Source organism: Saccopteryx leptura, chromosome 3, assembly GCF_036850995.1.
Source record: "Saccopteryx leptura isolate mSacLep1 chromosome 3, mSacLep1_pri_phased_curated, whole genome shotgun sequence".
Taxonomy (NCBI): domain Eukaryota; kingdom Metazoa; phylum Chordata; class Mammalia; order Chiroptera; family Emballonuridae; genus Saccopteryx; species Saccopteryx leptura.
The window spans coordinates 51,126,142-51,146,210 of NC_089505.1; the positions used below are offsets into that span (position 1 = coordinate 51,126,142).

Genomic DNA, 20,069 nt, shown 5'->3' on the forward strand with positions numbered 1-20,069 from the left:
ACTGCAGGAAAAGCAACTTAAGTAGTATAACGAGATTCTGTCCAAAGCCCTGACACTTAGCTTTAAAATAAATTCTAGAAATAATTATAAATGCTATAATTAATGACAATTTATGTATTGTACATGTACACTTAGAGTAAAGCTTCCTAAAGTGAATGGAGCAATATAGTAATTAATATATTTTTTAAAAAAGGAAGTAGAGGAATTTAACTTAGAAGAAACAGGTAAAAATGAACCCGAGTTTCAGAATAAATACAAGAGATGCAAAAACAGCAGGATTTAAGGAAAAAAAGAGCCTTTGTGGCCTAAAACTGAGACCCTGGGTGTTGAATGTTGTTATATGTGGACAGTGAGGAAACAAACATTTTGCCACACAGTTAAGTAGCCAAATTAAGGAGTCTTTAATTTAAATGCTGGCAACCTTACGGGAAGTATAGTTATCAAATCATGCGGCCTTGAATGAACTCAGGGGTTTGCTTTTAAAGGCAAAAAGAAGTGAGGGGTGGGGGTGAGCACCTAGCCAAAGCAGTTTTACAGAAGTAAAACAGACTTTTGGTTATCATTGGGACAATTTAGGGAGAGAGTGCTCAGCAAAGCATTTTACAAAAAGCAGTAAAATGTGCTGGGTTATCTTGGCCTTTTACAGAGGTTGTTAAGGCAGCATCCTGAGGGCTTTCCGGAATCTAGACATCAGGGAACATTTATGGCCTTTACAGAACTAACATTATGGCTTCACACAACTCTTTTCATTTACTCATCTGCAAATCTTGCAAAACTCATTCTATGGTCAGGGATATGGTGTTTCTACATTTCATTCCCTACTGGTTTTACTTAATTTTTAATCAAATCCTTGATTCAGTTTCATCACTATTGTCTTGGATAATTGTATATTGCCCTCTGATTACATTAATTTCATAGAGTTTATACTTCTTGAACAAACCTTGTTATAAAATTGATCAAACATGGTTCTAATATTAGACAAGACAATATTAAAGTAAGAGGACCAATTGCCGCAGACAATAGGGTTGTTAGCCAGGCTGACTACTTAAACATTCTCTGAAACCAGTTTTCTGATTGTTCAAAATTCTTTTCTTATTTTTTCTATGTTTTTTCCTGACCACAGATAGACTTTCTTTAATTATGCTAGAATTATTAGCATAGAAGCAAGTTTCTCCTAATGCTGCATATAAGCTACCTTGTTGAAGGAAGAGTAAGTCTAAGCCTTTTCTATTTTTGTAAAAGTATTTTCTCTATACAAATAAGCTTGAGGCATAACATATACTAGAATATATAATAGAGGTTTATTCTATTCTCTAAAGCTGTTTTGTTTTTGTTATTTTTTTGTACAAACCGCCCACAACCTGCACCAACTTTCTGCAACTTATATAAACCCTTAATTTTCATTAACTATTTATTTAGAAATAACTAGCTTTTATAACAACTTACTTTTTCTCTCTCTTTTTAAAAAGTATCTCTATATTTATTAGAAATAACTAGCTTTTATAACAACTTACTTTTTCTCTCTTATTAAAAGTATCTCTATATTTTTACCTTTCATTATTAAAACTATACAATTCCTTTCTAATTAATCAGAACTCTTAATTTTTTAAAAACCTCAACTTTTAGTGACAATCAAGCTAGCAACAAGCAATTCTCCTTCAAAATATACTTCCTTTTGGAGGTGTCCTTCCCTAAGTAGCCTATTGGACACATGACTAATATTTACAGGGGTACCTATGAGCATACATATATTTTTCATTCACCTTGTAGCTTCTCTCCCAGCAAAGGGACCTACACCCTTTTCTGTGTGACCCATAGCAGCACATGCATCAAACCTTAAGATGACTTGTTCTGGCTTTTCCCCAGCCCTAGCCTCCCCCCCCCTTCTAAAGTTCAATTATAAGGAGTCCCACGGCAAGGTTCCTCAGGATTCTGTTGTAAGAAGACCAGCCAGCTTCTGGTTTATGGCTGGAGCAGGGCATATTGTCCTTCTTAAGGTCAACTTACAGGGGTTGATGGGATCCGTCTGCACCATCCATGAGGGGGTTTCCAATGGAGCTTAGGGAGAAGGGGAGTTTCCCTGCCTAACACAGTTTTATACACGGTGAATTCTGCCTGGTAAGGAGTGCATTGTATTTTCAAAATAACAAAGGGAGCCTGACCAGGCAGTGGCGCAGTAGATAGAGCGTGGGACTGAGATGCGGAGGACTCAGGTTCGAGACCCTGAGGTCGCCAGCTTGAGTGTGGGCTCATCTGGTTTGAGCAAAGTTCACCAGCTTGGACCCAAGGTTGCTGGCTCGAGCAAGGGGTTACTTGGTCTGCTAAAGGCCCACAGTCAAGGCACATATGAGAAAACAATCAATGAACAACTAAGGTGTCGCAACAAAAAACTGATAATTGATACTTCTCATCTCTCTCCGTTCCTGTCTGTCTGTCCCTATCTATCCCTCTCTCTGACTCTCTCTGTCTCTGTAAAAAATAAAAAATAAAATAACAAAGGGAAGGAGATTGACTCAGTTTTCACCCGTTCCTTTAATAAAATGAATTTAGTCAGGACTTCTTTCAGAGTTCAATTCATTCTTTCTACCTGTCCCAAACTCTGAGGCCTGTAAGCACAATGTAATTTCCAATTAATATTGAGTGCCTTTTCTATTAGCTGTGAGATTTGGGATATAAATGCAGGTCTATTATCAGACCCAATATTAATAGGCAAGCCAAATCTGGGAATAATTTTATATAGCAATTTCTTAACAGCTGTTACTGCAGTCTTATCTGGCAGTTCTAACTATCCTCCCTTACTTTTAGACATTCCTTTCTTGTCAGTAAAATCTTCTGGTTGGTTATAAGAAGGAGCCTCTGGCAACAAGGGTTCTGGTACAGTCACTAAAATTCTAAAGGCTCTACTGGTTTTAGGGCTACTTCTTTGGCTGCTTGATCAGCTGCCTGATTTCCTCTTGCCTCTGGTGAGTTTCCTTCTGGTGTCCTGGGCAATGAACGAGGGCTGCAGTCTCTGGTAACCAAATGGCTTCTAGTAAGGCTAAAATTTCTTCTTTGTTTTTAATGTCCTTACTAGCAGATGTCAAAAATGCTTTCTCTTTGTAGATTGCTGTATGAACATGAGCAGTAGCAAAAGCATACCTACTGTCAGTATAAATGTTGATGTTCTTTCCTTTGGCCCACCTTAATGCCTGGGTGAGAGTGATAAATTCTGCCCTTTGAGCTGAGGTCCTGTGGGGCAAGGTTTGGGCCTAGATGACCTTATCAAGAGTCACTATAGCTGCTCCCGCATGTCAAACCCCGTTCAAGACAAAACTGCTACTATCTGTGAATAGCTGTTCTTTTACCCCAGCTAGGGGTGTATCAGTGAAGTCCAGCATTGCAGTTTGAACAGAGTATAGTACAGGGGTCCCCAAACTTTTTACACAGGGGGCCAGTTCACTGTCCATCAGACTGTTGGAGGGCCAGACTATAAAAAAAAACTATGAACAAATCCCTATGCACACTGCACATATCTTATTTTAAAGTAAAAAAACAAAACGGGAACAAATACAATATTTAAAATAAAGAACAAGTAAAATTAAATCAACAAACTGACCAGTATTTCAATGGGAACTATGCTCCTCTCACTGACCACCAATGAAAGAGGCGCCCCTTCCGGAAGTGCGGTGGGGGCCGGATAAAGGGCCTCACCGCATGCGGCCTGCGGGCCATAGTTTGGGGACCCCCTGGTCTAGTACCTCAGAGCAGTCATGCAAGGGGATGCTAGGATCCTCGTCAGACATCAGGCTTGCTGAGTTGATGACCTGCATCTGAACAAATTTGATGTGAGGCTGATCGATGAGCAGAGCCTGATACTGGGTCTAGCCACTTGTTAGAGAGGTAAGCAATAGGCCTGCGCCATGGCCCTAGCATCTGGGTCTAGACCCCTTTCATGATTCCTTTGCTCTCATAAACAAAGAGCTGAAAAGGCTTTGTAATGTCTGGCAGGTTTAGTGCAGGAGCCTTAGTGAGGGTCTTTTTGAGGGTTTTGAAAACCTCTTGTTCCTTATCAGTCCAAATTAATTCTTAGGTTCCTGCTGTGCAGGAGTACAAAGGCGTGGCTATCTCTGCAAACCTGGGAATCTGTTACAACCTGCAGTATCCAAATCCTCTAAGAAATTCTTGAAATTGTCTCTTGGTGGTGGGGGATTGGGATCCGAAGGATAGCTTCTATATGGCTGGAGGAGGGAGTATGCTTTCCTGTCTCAATGTGGTCGCCTAGATAGGTCACCTTAGAGGTGCAGAGTTGTGCCTTTTTAGCTGACACCCGGTACCCCAGAGTCTGCAGTGTTTGTAAAAGACCCTCAGTGACTGTCTGGCAGCTCACCTCCATTTCCACAGCTAGAAGCAAATCATCTACGTACTGCAGCAGCGTGCATTCTGGATGCTCCTGGTGGAAGGCGAGCAGGTCCTGATGTAGTGCCTCATCAGAGAGGGTTGGTGAATTCTTGAAACCCTGCAGTAATCTGTTCCAGGTTAGTTGTCCCAAGTTGCCTGGTTCTGGGTCACTTTACTCAAAGGCAAAGATGGGCTGACTTACAGGGGCTAGGGGAATACTGAGGAAAGCATCCTTTAAATCTAAGACTGTAAAATTTCAAGTCTGGCGCCAGCAGGCTCAAGAGAGTGTAGGTGTTAAGCACAGTGGGGTGTATTTACTCAACCCACTTATTTACTTCCCATAAGTCCTGGACTGGACGATAGTCTCGGGTGCCTGGCTTCTGAACAGACAGTAAAGGAGTATTTCACGAAGATTGACAAGGAACAAGAATACCAGCTTCTAGAAATCTCTTAATATGGGGGGTTATTCCCTTTTTTAGCTTCCCTTTCTTTTTATTCTGGTGTTCTAGAACAGCTACAACTACCTTAGTTTTTTTCTCAGTTTATTTCTTCTCTAAGGTGTCTCTATTATTGTAAACTTTCTGAGCTGTCTCTAACAGTTGGGAAATTACCATCCCTGGGAAGCCTTCTAATTTTTGTAGCTTCCTCCTAATATCAGGAGCTGACTGTGACAAAGGCTAAGTTGATTGCCCTAGTATTTTCTGAAGCCTCTGGGTCTAGAGGTGTATAGACCCTGTAGGCTTCCTGCAGTCTTTCTAAGAAAGCCACGGGAGTCTCCTGAGGACCTTGAATAACTTCTGACACCTTGGACAAATCCATGGGTTTCTTAGCAGCTCCCCTGATCCCAGCTAAGAGAAACTGGGGAAAAATATTCAAAGCTTCTCAGCGCACTGTGGTGTTAGGGTCCCACTTAGGCTGGGTAACCAGAAACACCTTCTCGAGGTGGTCTTGGTTATTCTCCTCAGACCCACTTATTCCTAACATAGCAGCTTTTCTTGCCTCAGTTTTGATTCTTCCCCTTTCTTCGGCAGTGAACAAGGTAACTAGAAGCCGCTGACAGTTGTCCCAAGTGGGGCGATGTGTGTACAATACAGATTCTAACAGTCCTGTTAGGACTTGAGGCTTCTCCAAGAAAGGAGGATTCTGAGCCTTCCAATTATACAAGTCACTAGAGGAGAAAGGGACATAAACAAGAAAAGGCTCTTCCCTTTCCCTTCCCTCTCCTGGTGGTGCTTCTGTCAACAGTAAGAGGGATTCTGCTTCCTTTTTCTTTTCTTGCCTCCTAGTCCGCCTTGACAGTGTCTCTGGGCTCCCTGAGGCGGGTGGATCTGATGGAGAAGGAGGGGATGGAGGAGGTCATTCAGATTCCTCCTAACAGTCTGTGAGAGACAGGGACCTTCTTTCTTGATTTTGAGGCTGTTGCTAGTGAAACATGATGACTGTCCCTGATTGCACAACCTTTCTCCAGGGAGGGGGGTTTTCTACCAGGGCCCTCCGCTGATTATGTAGGGGAACTGGTCTGGTGGCCCTGGGGCTTAGCTATTGTATTTTATACAGCTCTGATCTCTAGCATCTAATGAGCCCCTTGTTGGCTACCCTACCCCAAGGGAGGACTACTCTAATTCATAAAGAATTTGAAGTCTCCCCTTGCTTAATTTTACACTGTAGGTATTAGAAAATCCAATTCTGAAATTTTTAAGCATACACTCAAGGGGAGTTTGGCTTTTACTTTGCCATTTCCCCATTGTTACAACCAATATTAGCACCAATGAGCTTCCCAAAATCGAAAGGGATCAAGAACCGAGGTTTGTGCTAACTCTCTAAAATGTCCATCATTGAGTCAATCCCTGGAGAACCAAAGGACGGAGAGCTTTCAGATAAAGTTGGACGTACAGGGAAGAGGGTGCCCCGTGAAGAGCCACTCAGGTGCCCACCTGGGTGGGTCCCTTGTGGGAACTTAGGCGCCTCTTAGCGTGGGTGGGTCAGTATAAAGCCCCAACTCGGATCAGAGAGTGTCTGATACCACTCTAAGCCATATAAGGATTGCCACGAAACCGCAGGTTGGAGCCCACTCTGACTCCGTGATTAGTCACTGTGGAGCCACAAACTGGAAACTCAGGTGCAGGCACCAGAGCTCCTCATTCACACACCATTCACTAGGGGTTTTCAGTGTAGAGACAGAATAACAAAACAAAAGTGAAGAACGAGATCTCGGCATGGATAGATAGCACAAAGGTATCCCAGGAAGCCCGAGTTAGGACTCAACTCAGTCCCCACTAATGTCTTCCCTGAAAACACATTAACTCTCCACCAACATCTTGGCCCTGGAGAGCCTATTGTGTGAGTGCATTCACGTCCAATCCTTGATCACAATAGGTGCAAGACAGCCAGCCACAAGCACGTTACAAATTGAGCAAATTGTAAATTTGCTCTACTCACCTCTGGAGGCTTTCCTGATGACTCCAAATGGATGGATGAACATGCTGTTGTCTGTGACTGACTGTCGGCCAGACAGAAAAGACCAGCAGGGCCCTGGAACATCTCAGGAGGCACCTCTCCTGCTGGGTTTCCATTCCCAGCACTCAAGCGAGGAGGCTAGTTGCCTATGTGTGGCAGAAACCAAATGTGTCCAGAGGACACGATCTTGCTGGGGCCTCCAAAATATTATATCTGGACAGCAAGGAAACAAATGTTTTGCCACACAATTAAGTAGCCAAATTAAAGAGTCTTTAATTTAAATGCTGGCGACTGCATGGGAAGTATAGTTATCAAATCATGCGGCCCCGAATGGACTCAGGGGTTTGCTTTTAAAGGCAAAAAGAAGTGAGGGGTGGGGTGAGCACCTAGCCAAAGCAGTTTTACAGAAGTGAAACAGGCTTTTGGTTATTGTTGGAACAATCTAGGGAGAGAGTGTTCAGCGAAGCATTTTACAAAAAGCAAAAGAATGTGCTGGGTTATCTTGGCCTTTTACAGAGGTTGTTAAGGCAGCATCCTGAGGGCTTTCTGGAATCTAGACATCGGGGAACATTTATGGCCTTTACAGAACTAACATTATGGCTTCACACAACTCTTTTCATTTACTCATCTGCAAATCTTGCAAAACTCGTTCTATGGTCAGGGATATGGTGTTTCTACATTTCAGTTGTGAATCAACTGATCAGGAGTCGCAGACACACTGCCTGCTCGAAGTGCCCAGTGCAGGTGGTGGCTGGAGTCCTTACGTAAGAGGAACAAACTCTGACAGAGTCAGGCTTGCATTTATCTCTCAACAATTTACAGGTTGAAAGGGAATACTTTGTGATAATAATACCATAAACTACTTTTTAAAACATTTATTATCTGCACCTAATGGTAATTTTTCTGATCACAACAGTAAATTTTGTTCACTCTCAAAATTGAAATATGCCCAAAAGTTTGGTTTATATTTCCATCCCCCAAATATAATTCCTTATTAGGTTTTGACATGTTTACCTTTGCTATTTTCTTTGCTTATACATTTAATGTAAAATTAAACTAGTTTCCAGTGACATATAGCACACTCCTTCCAGCATCATTTTGAAATGCTGAGTAGTATTTCACCAAATGGATCTACCCAATCACTTTGTTTTCCATTCTTGGACATTTTAAATAGTTTCCAGTTTTTTATCCCATAAACAATGATAAGACACACATTATGTGTACAAGTTGTTAGCTGCATTTCTGATTAATTCTTTAAATAAATGTGTAGATGCTTGAGTACTTAGTCAAGGGCTTTGAGATGCTAAATCTCAAGCAGTTGCTTTTATTTACTAGTAGGAGAAAGCCTCCCTGTGATAGACAAAGCAAGCATTGACTCATTAGAATATGCAGGTCTCAGGAAGATCTTATTTGAAAATATTTTTTCTTGTTGAAGCCTAAAATGGCACCACTAGCAATCCAGTCTTTGGAAGTGAGGATTGCACACCCGGGCAGATTCTTTTAAGCAGACACTCCTGACTTGGGAATACTTGTAGCCTCCAATCCCTCAAGACCTGATTTCTTTCCTCAGGTCCCTTCCCTTTGCTTTCTGCATTGTTTCCTTCTATTGAAAGGGTGGGAGAAGGGGACATTTAGGATCCTGGGAGTGAAGAGAAAGGTGGAGAGGAGAAAGGTGATGAAAGGTGGAGAGGAGAGAACTTGGACAGGTAAGGGGAACAAGTCAGAGGAAATGTACAGACAGCCAACAAGCGTATGAAACCAAGCTTAACATTACTGAATTTAAGAAAAGTTTTTATATGCAAAAATTTTAAAGATACGTTTTTCCTAACTAGGTGTGCAAAAATGAAAAACCTTGAAAAACATCCGGTGTTAATGAGGTTTTGCAGAAATGAGCACTCCCATCTCCTCTTGCAGGAGAGTAAATTGGTACAGTCTTCCAGAAGGCAGTCTCACTATTTAGCAAAACCTAAATGTGCTTCCCCTTTGGCCCAGCAGTCTCACTTGTAGGAACCCGTTCAATAGAAACATTGAACAATCATATAAAAATATACAATTGATGATGTTAATTAAAGCATTGCTGCATTACAGTATCAAACTAAAATGTCTATCAATCAGGGGATAGATAAGTAAGCTGCGATTGCTACACAGTAGACTGTTAGGCCCGTATTACAGAGTAAAATATACATTCTGACATTAAAAAAAAAAGATTAAGTGGAAGAATAGGCAGTGTTGATCCCATACATGTTATTTAATATACAGTTTAAAATATGTATTAAAAAACCCAGTCCCAACCATTAACAGTGATCATGGGAAGAGAGGGGTAGGGAATTGAGAAGAGGTGGGGAGATTTTCCTTCTAACTTTATGTGCTTTTGTTAAATTTGTCATGGCACACAGGTATTACTTTTGTAATTTAAAAATAAGTAAAAGCTAGAAAAAAGGAGAGTAAGGGAAAATGAGTATAGGTAGGCTCATCCTAATTCACCCTACACCTGCCTTGGTCCGGCTCCCAGAGCATCTAAACATGGGGAGGAGGGATGAGGTTGGGTCCTTTGTGTCAAGGAGACCCAGTGCTTAGGAGTTTTCTCTGGGGCAGTGCAAGCCCAGAATGTTTTATGAGGCCCCCAATAGCAAAGGCTTCCATGAAGTTTGCTGTGAGGATTAAATGAGATAATGCATTAAAGACACTAGGAAAATAACTGGCTTAGAGTAAGCCCTCCATAACTAGCAGCTCTCCATTATTGTTATTATTTAAATTAAAACCTTGCAGCACTGCCCTGTGGAGTGCTGCTCTATTTCCAGATCCTTTCTGCTGGGTACAGCTTTTTAAGTATTCAAAGCATGTGTTCAATGCTTAGTTTCATGTTGGGGCTATAACTACACTTAATTGCCAACAAAACCACTTCAAAAGAGCTGTTCACCTAAGGGATGCTTGTGCAGTTGGAAACCATGGCTACGTGGTTCCACTCGGCTTTAGAAGAAGAGCATTACTTCCTTATCTGTTAATGAAAATATAAATAAATAATGATCACCATGCAAATGGCATATCTTATCTTTTGCAAGTTAAAGCAAAAATGGTTACTGGTCTCCCCTTTTATGTAAAAAAAACCCCAACAAAACTGTTTCAAAGCAGGTCAAAAGGAGAAGTAGAAATAAGCCTATGTTTTCTCCTCCCCCAACTCCTTGGACAAGGGAGCCTGAGAGTCCTTCCAGGGAAAGTCACCAGAATAGAGAGCATGGCTGTGCAATCAAATGAAACCCATAATATAATACAAAGAAATTGGGGAAAAGAACATATTAAATCTAAAGAGCCCTTATTTTGACTATACAATTCTTGCTTTCTGTACCAAGGAGACTGAATAAAACTGTAGGCATATGCCTATTGTTGCTCATGTGGACCCAAAAAAGCAATTATTGTATGCTTGAATGCACACACGATTAAAAGTAAGGAAAAGACAAACTAGGCAGAAGAAACGCTCGAGGAAGAAGCTGCCTTCAGGAACAGCTGCTTATAGCTGGGAGGGTTCGGTGACAGTTTATGTTGGCCATTTTGTTTCCTAGCTGAACTGCATTGTATCATGATGCATTTTGACAACTAGAAAATCAGATTTTACTTTCTCTGTTATAAATTCTTTTAATACCGTTCTTAATAAGGAAGAAAAATGTTGACTGTTTTGTCTGATAAATGGGAAACCTCTTTAGGATCTTGTTTACAAAATCCAAGTGGTAAAAATTCAGTAACATGAAGGCTGTGTGTACCCAAGCCAAGAGGGTCATAAGACCGACAAATGACACACTGTTCTGGGCACCCATTTATGACTGCAAGGTCTGTATTGTGTTTTGTGATTAACACTGCCTCAGAATCAAGGAGATACCATGTTAACAAATTATTGGTCTATCACACCACCCACCACCTTCAATTCTCACCCCCCATGGAATAAACTCTCTTGGTGGAATGTTAGACACTGGGGACAAGTCAGAGGGTAAGATATTTTGGGGCAGTAATTCTTAAGTCTACCATGTGGGTGGCTGCCAACTTTCACGCCTCTCTTCACACACTAACGAGTGTGGGTTTGTGTTTCAAAACAGACGCCCACAGACATGAGTTTTTCTTTCTTACTCTCTCCACTTATTTTGAGCTACTTAAGGGGACTGTATCCTATTTATTTGTGTTCACTGATTGTCTAGCCGTAGAAATTCAATGAATATCTGCTGAATAAATAAAACAAAACCTTTTCTCTACTTCCTGGGGAAAGGAATGATACCTGATAATGAGGGTAGCCTTGTGATCTCAAGCCTTAAAAAGGCCACCTCTAATTGTCCTATAAGAGAGGGACAGAATGGAGGGAGATCAATGGGATTTAGAAACAAAATTGATCCATTTACTTATTAATTTATTCAGCAAATATTTGCCAGGTTCTCTGCTAGGCACTGAGTGTACATTGGTAACTAGAGCACATGCTCCTGTCTTCCACAGTCTAATGGGGAGACAGATAAGTAGAAATAAGCAAACAAAACAAGGAGAAGTGCTATGAAGGGTCTTAGAGAAGACATTAATGGAGAAGGTGGCCAAAGAAATACACCTTTAAGTTCAACCTTAAAGGTGCGAGTGACCTACATGAGAAGGTCAAGGACGCTGGAGCTTGCGAAGGCACCAAGAGCAAGCCTGCTAGGCTGCAGTGGGGTGAGCCGGGAAAGACTGACTGGCTGTGTTCAAGGGTATGGATGCAAGGGCTGTGGTAGGGAATGTGAGTTTGATTCCAAATTAAAATTCTTTAGGAAAACAGAAAATTGAACTCTATAATCCTGAATAAAGGGCTCAGAACAGTGCTTAGCATGTAGCAAGTACCTAATGTTAGCCATTACTATATCTATAGCACCCAAGGAAACTAGTAAGCCTCTACCAAAATATTAAAGTGAAATGATCAAAACTTGAGCAATGAAAAATATTCATCTATCTGCTAAGCCTAGGTTTTTTTTTTAATTAGTTTTTTATTTATTTATTTATTTATTTATTTATTCATTTTTAGAGAGGACAGAGAGAGGGAGAGAGAGAGACAGAGAGGGAGAGAGAGGAGAGAGAGACAGAGAGAGAGAGAAGGGGGGAGGAGCTGGAAGCATCAACTCCCATATGTGCCTTGACCAGGCAAGCCCAGGGTTTCGAACCGGCGACCTCAGCATTTCCAGGTCGACGCTTTATCCACTGCGCCACCACATGTCAGGCAAGCCTAGGTTTTTAAAGCAACTTTTCTACACAACCAGCCAAATTCCAGACGAAACCAAATTCCACTTACAAAAGGGAAAGCTTATGTTTGATATACCCTCCGATATTCAATATTTCTTTGTTTTAAACAATGAAAGGACATCATAGAGGACTATATTGTCTGTATCCTACTTTAAAAAATAGATGAGGTGGATCACTCATCTGTTCACATAAGTCGGTTTAAGTTTTTAGCACAGGTGGCCATTTCAGAAATGAAAGTTACAGCTAATCAAACACTTAGCCCACATGCCTTGGTGATTTTAATGATAAGATTTGTTGCTATGAGACAAAAACGTGGTGTGCAGGAAATAATCTGTTAGAAATCATATGACCTTGATTCAAAGGCTTTTTGATTAACAGCACTAACATCCGCTTTCTGGAAAAGAAACAAATCCTATGATTAGAGGTTTGTAGTCCTTTTAAAGCAAATAAAACATTATTAGCCACTTATTAATGGATATGGGAAGTAAACATTGCTTCAAGCGTTAAAAAACGTTCAGTGCACTAGCAAAATTTCTCTTTTACCTTGTCTTTCTTCTTCCTGCTTTCAGAGGGAGACACTGAGAAAAAAATGGACAGCAGATAAGAGTAACTTAGAAGACCCAAGACTTAGCTAGCAAGCTGGTTATGCAGTCCTAAATGGCGTGTGTGTGTGTGTGTGTGTGTGTGTGTGTGTGTGTGTGTGTGTGTGTGTGTGTGTGTGTAGTTGGCTTTGTAACTAGTCTTCATTCATTCATCTATTGAGGATCCCCTGGTGTCAGCTCGGTGCTTGGAGACGTGATGGCAAACAGACACAGTTCGTGCTTTCACAGAACTTAGATGCTAGAAGGGGAAGCAGACAAGAAGTTGACAAGTAAGAGTCATGCTTACTTACACAAACACATGATAAGTACTATGAGGAAAATAAAATGGGAAGGGGGATGGGATAGGGTAGCTGGGTGATGGGGTCATATCTAAGCTTCTCTGAATGGGTGATATATGAGCTGAGCCCTGGATGACAAGAAGTTGATCTGTAAAGATATAAGTCAAAAACCTTGTGGGCAGAGAAGATGGCAACTCAATGTCCCAGAGGAGGGGATGAGCTTGGGATGTTCAAGACGAAGAAGGATGGCCGGGGTGCAGGGGCCTTGGCAAGCGTGTGAGAGAATTGTAGGAGAAGAGGCCAAGAAGACCAGGGATTCAATCGTGCAGGGTGGATTTTAAGTGCAGTGGGATCTCTGGAGGGTTGGACCTACAACTGGTTTGGTAAATGGTCCACTCATGCAAGACTTATCTAGAAGTGGGGCTGGCCCCTCCCTGGTGACACGATGACTGTGGCACTTTCTGCCCTTTTCTGGCTGGGGAGAAAGGAGCAACTGTAGTGACTTGCCCTGTTGGCCTAAAACTCCAATCAGCCATCTGGACCCTTTGGAATATATCTGACTTGACCCACGAAGAGTGTAAAAGCCAAATCTGCATAGTGTGTCTTGTCCTAGAACACAGGGGTCTCCGTGGTCCTGTCTCCCCACTATCAGAGGTGTCCTCCAGATCATGGTCCCCTTTATTGGCCAGGGGGCTGGGATAGACCCAGGCAGATCCTGTATCCTCTTCCCCCTTCTTTTAAACCTTTGATGTCATGACAAGTTCTACGCATTAGTAAGGCAGAGGTTATAGTCAAGGCCAGGAAACAATCTTGCTTGGAGGGGAATGGTTACTTTTGCCAGAGGAAGCATGACAGGAAGGACCTAGTCACAGGTCAAAGCAACAATAGAATGAATCCAGGGAATCTGACCATGCTTGAGTGACTGGCTTGTACACATTTCCAGGGTTACCCAACCGAATTTCCTGTATCCAGACAGTAGAGACGTGGAGGCAGCCGCACTAGTGAACACACCCATTGTTTGCCTTATGTTCATTATTTGAGGACATCATTCCCCTGAATGTTCCCCTGGAAACCTCAGTGGCTCCTGACTGCTGACCATACTGAGAATACAATTCTTAGCCACATTCTCACCCTCTGCATTCTGGTTCCAACCTACCTTGTCTGTTACTTTCTTGCTTGCAAGTTTTATTTCACTTTACATCTCTGCATGTATTCTACCTATACTTGGAAAATGCAATTATTACTTGCATAATCAGAAAAGGGAAAAAGACCAATATATAATTATATATATATATTTTAAAAAAACAAGGTTCCTTTTTGCCCTAACTAGCTATGCCTCCTGGACCTCCCAACTTCCTACATGAGCCGAGATGTCAATGCTTGGCTCACAGGAGGCAATCACGGTTCATTTTGCAGGGTTACCCACTTGGCTCTGTCCAGTTCTCTCCAAGTCTGGACCCACCCCTAAGACATATCTTCACCTTTCAGATTTCCCACATTGAGCCCCTTTGGGCTGGGCAGTTCCCTCAGAGTCTTCCTTCCTCAACCATACTGTGTTCCCTGCATCCCGTCTCTGGCCTTCTGTGGTCCTCCCTCACCAGGACAAGCAGGCTGCCCTTCTTCCCTTGAGACCCTGCTGCTCCTGGCCTTGGTTGGGACCACCCTTCTCCTAGGTTACACATTCACGTAAGTTACTGCCAGCTCTGGCTGTGCTCCGAGCCCCGCCCCCTCCTAACAGCATGGCCTCAAGTGCACGTAGGCTTTAGTAAGGCAGGACCAAGAAAGTTGGCTGGCGTTGCTGACTGGTTGGCTATTTCCCAGAGGTATGTGCCAAGTTTTCATTAATTTATTTCTTCATAAGAGAAAGTGGTGTGTGTGTGTGTACACATGAGCATCTGTATGTAAGTGTGTCCACTCGGGGGAAAGGAAAGGAAAGAGTAGTGATTTTGTATCCATCATGGGGACAATCTCTCCCATCCTTGGGTTCTAGAAATTTAGGGAATTATTGTAGGAATGGTGATGTGGGAGAGGTTCTTCATGGTTGGATTATCCTAAGTAACTTAATAAAATAGGGGCCTTTGTGGAGCTTTGCACTTTCCAATTAGAATACCAAACTTATGATTTCACAGATGTTTTTATCCTTAAAAAACCCCCACAGTGACTCAATTTAAGGAAAACTATCAAGTAAATGATAGTACAGAAACATGGCAAACATCACGGAGGTGGTAACTGATATCTAGAACTCTCAGTTGGTATCAAGACAAAAAGTTGCACTGAGCTTAACTCTCACTCACACGCAGGGGCTAGAGTCAGTCCTCCCTGTTCTCTTGCTGTCTTCACCTACAGATGGCCATGATTACCTTCGAGCAGCCTACCAGCAAGTGATCCAACCGGCTCTGCCTGGGCAACCCCTCCCTGGAGCCAGTGTGAGAGGCCTGCACCCTGTGCAGAAGGTCATTCTGAACTATCCCGGCCCCTGGGACCAAGAAGAGAGGCCTGCACACAGAGACTGTTCCTCCCCAGGGCTCCCGAGGTATCAGTAAGTATTATGGGATCAACCTGCAGTTTTAACATGAAAAAGCATGATGCCGATGCAATCGAGGTGTATCAAACTCCCTGTTGGTTTACCATCCAGATTACTGGCCAAGACACACAGTGGAATGCCTACATAGACTTTTCAGGTCAGGAGGAAATGGAAGCTGGTTGACAAGAATCTCTCTCTCTCTTTTTTTTTTTAAATTTAGAAAATTAAATTTAACAGGGTGACATTGATCTACAAGAGTACAGTACATAGATTTTGGGTTAACATCTCCGCATCATTTGGACAATTGATTATGCTGTATATCTATCACCCAAAGTCAAATCATCTTCCGTCACCTTATATTTGTCCCTTTCTATACCTACCTCCAACCCCCTTACCCCTCCCCCTCCCCCACATCCCCTTCACTCTGGTAACCGCTGCACTCTTATCTATGTACATGAGTCTCAATTTTTTTTATCACACCTATGTGTGGAATTATACAGTTTTTAGCTTTTTCTGATTTACTTATTTCACTCAGTGTAATGTTATCAAGGTCCATCCATGTTGTCATAAATGATACTATGTTATCATTTCTTATGACTGAGTAGTATTCCATAGTATATATGTACCACATCTTCTCTATCCAATCCTCTATGAAAGGGCACTCCGGTTATTTCCATGTCCTGGCCACTGTGAACAATGCTGCAATGAACATGGGGGTGCATGTGTCTTTACGTATCAATGTTTCTGAGTTTTGGGGGTATAGACCCAGTAGAGGGATTGCTGGGTCATATGGTAGTTCTATTTGACAAGTCTCTTTACCAAATGTATAAAGCCACTTATGACTGGTCAAAATTCTCCTGAAAGAAAGGCCCTTAAGATGCTAAGTCACACTTGATTCTTTTACCTTTAGATCACCTGGTCTTTTAGCCCGTGAAATAAATTTTTAGTTTTATTGTGACTGACTTCCACCTCTAGGAGGTTCTTTTTTATATATTCCTTATTTGTGTACCTGTTGAAACTCATTTCTTACTTTGGAATTTTAAGTTCACTTAGTTCCCAAAATAAATTTTAAATAACCTTAGAATTTCTTTTATAACTAATGCATTGTTGAATGCCATTATTAGGTCTTTTCCTAGACTTCTTCCAGAAATACAATTCTGATTTTCCTTGACTTCAGTTGTCTAACCTTTCGATCATTTTTCTCCTCACTGTCCTCTTTTGACTCTTCTTCAAGTTTTCCTTTTCTCTTGCTTTATGTATCTAAAATATATAGGGAAAACTCATGTAAATGGAGTTCTTAATTTACGGCAAAATTAGAGACTAGATGAAACGTTTGCTCTTCTCAGCACAACTTTATACAGCACTCAAAGTAAAACTATATTCTGTTTTGAAAACAGAATGAGATATGATGGCTCTATGATAGCAGTTTTTCCCCAGAAATACAGAAATTAGTAATTAGCTGAAAAAGTTGATTGAAAGAAAAAGCCCACACCGTTTATAATGACAGATAAGGTATATGCCTGCTTTTCCCTTCACTCAAAAGCCCGCAAGCCTTCAAACTTCCTTTCCAGACAGATCCTTTATTTTAGAAAACAAAATTGCATGGAGTTTAAATAGTAGAATTAAGTGACATGTGATTTTACAACCAAATAAGCAATCTTTCAGAAGAAATACCTAAAATTCTAAGAAAACAAACAAAATGTAAGCATCTTTATGAAACACATTTTGTGTTTAATAGGGGAAGAATAGTAATTTTTTAAAATAAACACTTTGAAATAATTTTAGGTTTATAAAAGAATTGCAAACATAGCACAGAATAATTGCATTTGTGACATCAATTTAAGCCTGCTGTGGTCTCCTTGAATTTATTTTATCATTTTAGGACAGCAGTTTTCAACCGGTGTGCCACAGGAATTATTAAAACATGCAGTACCTGACCATTTAATCAGGGGCGCTGGCCTCTTTTCTTTTAGATTATCAAATTAAAAAATGACAACAGCCAACACAACAGCTGTCTGATATGAATGAATCAAAATTGTAAGGTTTTTTTTTCTTTGTCAAATCTGCAAAAAATATATTTTTTGTGTGCGGCAGAATTTTAGTAATTAGTTTATGTGTGCCAGGAGATGAAAAAGGTTGAAAATTGCTGTTTTAGAGTAATGGAAAATACATAAGTTCAGGTAATGAAGCTAATGCTCCTCTTCCTGATAATTTTTAAAAGAAGCTTAATACAGAAAGTTTACTCTGTCGCTAATCTTTATGATATTATTTTTATATTGAAGGGATCAAACCAGCAACCTTTGCACATCAGGACAATGCTCTAACTAACTGAGGAACCCAGCCAGGGCATATTGATGTTTTTTAATATTATCAAGGCTTTACAACTTCTTTATCAAATGAGCAATTGCCTTTCATAACAACCAAACGTCTCTGAGTATAAAGGGATTTGATGCAGAAGAATATGGAACTGGATTCCCATTAGATGAAGGCATATTTTATAAGAATTCTTTCTCTATATTAATATAAATATAAAATAAAAATAACTTCCTCAAATATTTACATTTTAGAAATATAGTATAGTTTGGATTCTGTGTAATTTTATTTAAAATCCTTTTGCATAAGTCTCAGAATTTCTGATACTCTTTTGAGTAAAAATATAAAAACATAAGCAATAATCTATAAAAATTTGTATATACATGTAGATTTTATCAAAACATTTTTTTTTAATTTAAAATAATCTTAAACAAAACAAATAGAAACATCCATATTTTCATTGCCTAGATTTTTAAAATACTAACATAGTGCCATATTTGAATCAGAGTCTTTTTTAAAGAAAAGAACATTCCCTTTGGCTGGGTAACTTAGTAAGTTTGAGTGGCCAAGATTGCAGGTGTGAGCCTGTCAGGGCAAATACAAGAATCAACCAATGAATACATAAATAAGTGGACTAACAAATTGATGTCTCTCTATCTTTCTCCCTCTTTCTCCCTTCCTCTCTCTCCAAAAAAATAAATCAATAAAGACAACAACTCGAGCTATTTTAAGCAGAAGGCATTTAATTTGGGAACTGGGTGCTTACAAAATTATTGGAGTTTGGAGGAGCAAACTTTAGGTTGGGCTTCTGGCAATGATCCCAGAGCAACACCACAGAAGGGGACACCAAAGAGGCTGCTTCCTGTGTTACAGTCAGAGAGGCAGAGGATCAGAAAGTCACTATGGAACTCTCCATTGTTGGCCACACTGCTAAAATACAATCCAGAATCAGGTAGCCACTAGCATCGCAACTATCAGATCCATTGCATGCGTGCTGGATCTGCACTGGCCCATGCCCTGACCCTGACCCTGCGAAGCTGGCAACGGAATGCTGGGATGCTTCCCCAGGAACTTGGCACCTCATGACAGCACTTAGTGACAGAAACCACGGAAGTGGCAGAAGTATACTCCATTCCCTTCTGCCTTCTCAATCTCACATGAGGGCAGCTGATGGTTCTTCTCAGGAGAATGTTCATGTGGCAACCAAAACAATAATAAGGAGGCCACATAGCCACGTGGTAGAAACTTTCTAGAAGGATTTTCAATATCAGGTTTTCATCCATATATTACAACCTAAATACTTTTAAACCTACATGGCCTTTTCTTTTTGATACATAATTAAATGTTGGCTATCCTGAGCTAGGAATTCAATCTTTTCATCTGAATGCCAACCTTATATCAACCATTGTATTATGTTTTATTGGTGACCTTATCAGCCCTGTGCATGGGACTTATCTTTTCAATTAGACAGTCCTTGAATTGAGAAATCAAATTCTGCTTCCCTCCTTTGACCTTACATATGGCAACCTATGCTATTGCTGATTGAGCAAAACTCCATGGAACAACCCCTGTCCCTCTGGCTCAGAAAAGAAATGGAAGCAGAAGTAGCTCACTGGTATCTTCCCATAGTTCTTAAAGCCTTCCTGTCCTTCAAAGTATGCTTTTGTTGAGAATAAGAAATTTATTTAAATGTATTCCTTTCCAGAGACCAGCTGTGTAACCAGCCACCTAACAGAGCTGGAGCTCCCGAGGAGTCCTCCGAGTATCCTGCAGAGCTGAGGCCACAGGGTCCCCAGGTTCCGTCCCCAGCTGCTGTCCCTAGACCCCCGAGTAACCCTCCAGCCAGAGGAACTCTGAAAATAAGCAACTTGCCAGAAGAATTGCGTAAGTTGTTTCCAACATCCCCCCCCTTCTTCTTGTCCAGTCTTATATATATTTTGAGAGTACTTCATGATTATCCATCCATAATCTTGGGTATTTCTCATATACACAATAAAATAAAATTTACTTTTTTGCTTTTTGCTAAAAAAGTAACCATTTTGTATGAATATTTTTAGTGACTTGACAGCAACAGCAATACTCACAAAGTGCTTACCACTACATTTTCTTACTCATACACTCCAACAACAAATAACCCCAGTGCTTTTTCCCTCCTGTAAATGATGCTCTTGAGTGGACTTGTCCCTGGGTAAATTGATTGGATGTCCATGTGGTATTGGCCCGGGACCTAGCGTCTCACCATAAATTAGCAGGAGCCATCAAGAACAAGGTCAT

The 20,069-nt window shown here is 41.0% G+C and overlaps 1 protein-coding gene across 2 annotated transcripts in view; it reads left to right on the plus strand.

Moving 5' to 3' along the window:
• The window catches only part of TRAF3IP2 (TRAF3 interacting protein 2), a 51,729-nt gene that overhangs the window by 16,851 nt on the left and 14,809 nt on the right, over positions 1-20,069 (plus strand). The window contains exons 3-4 of one of the 2 annotated variants that reach the window (XM_066373460.1): positions 15,305-15,491; positions 19,501-19,679. In XM_066373460.1, the coding sequence (XP_066229557.1) occupies positions 15,305-15,491; positions 19,501-19,679 (366 nt within the window). Of the gene's footprint in view, positions 1-15,304; positions 15,498-19,500; positions 19,680-20,069 lie in introns of both variants that reach the window. The other variant, XM_066373459.1, reaches the window with a different exon arrangement.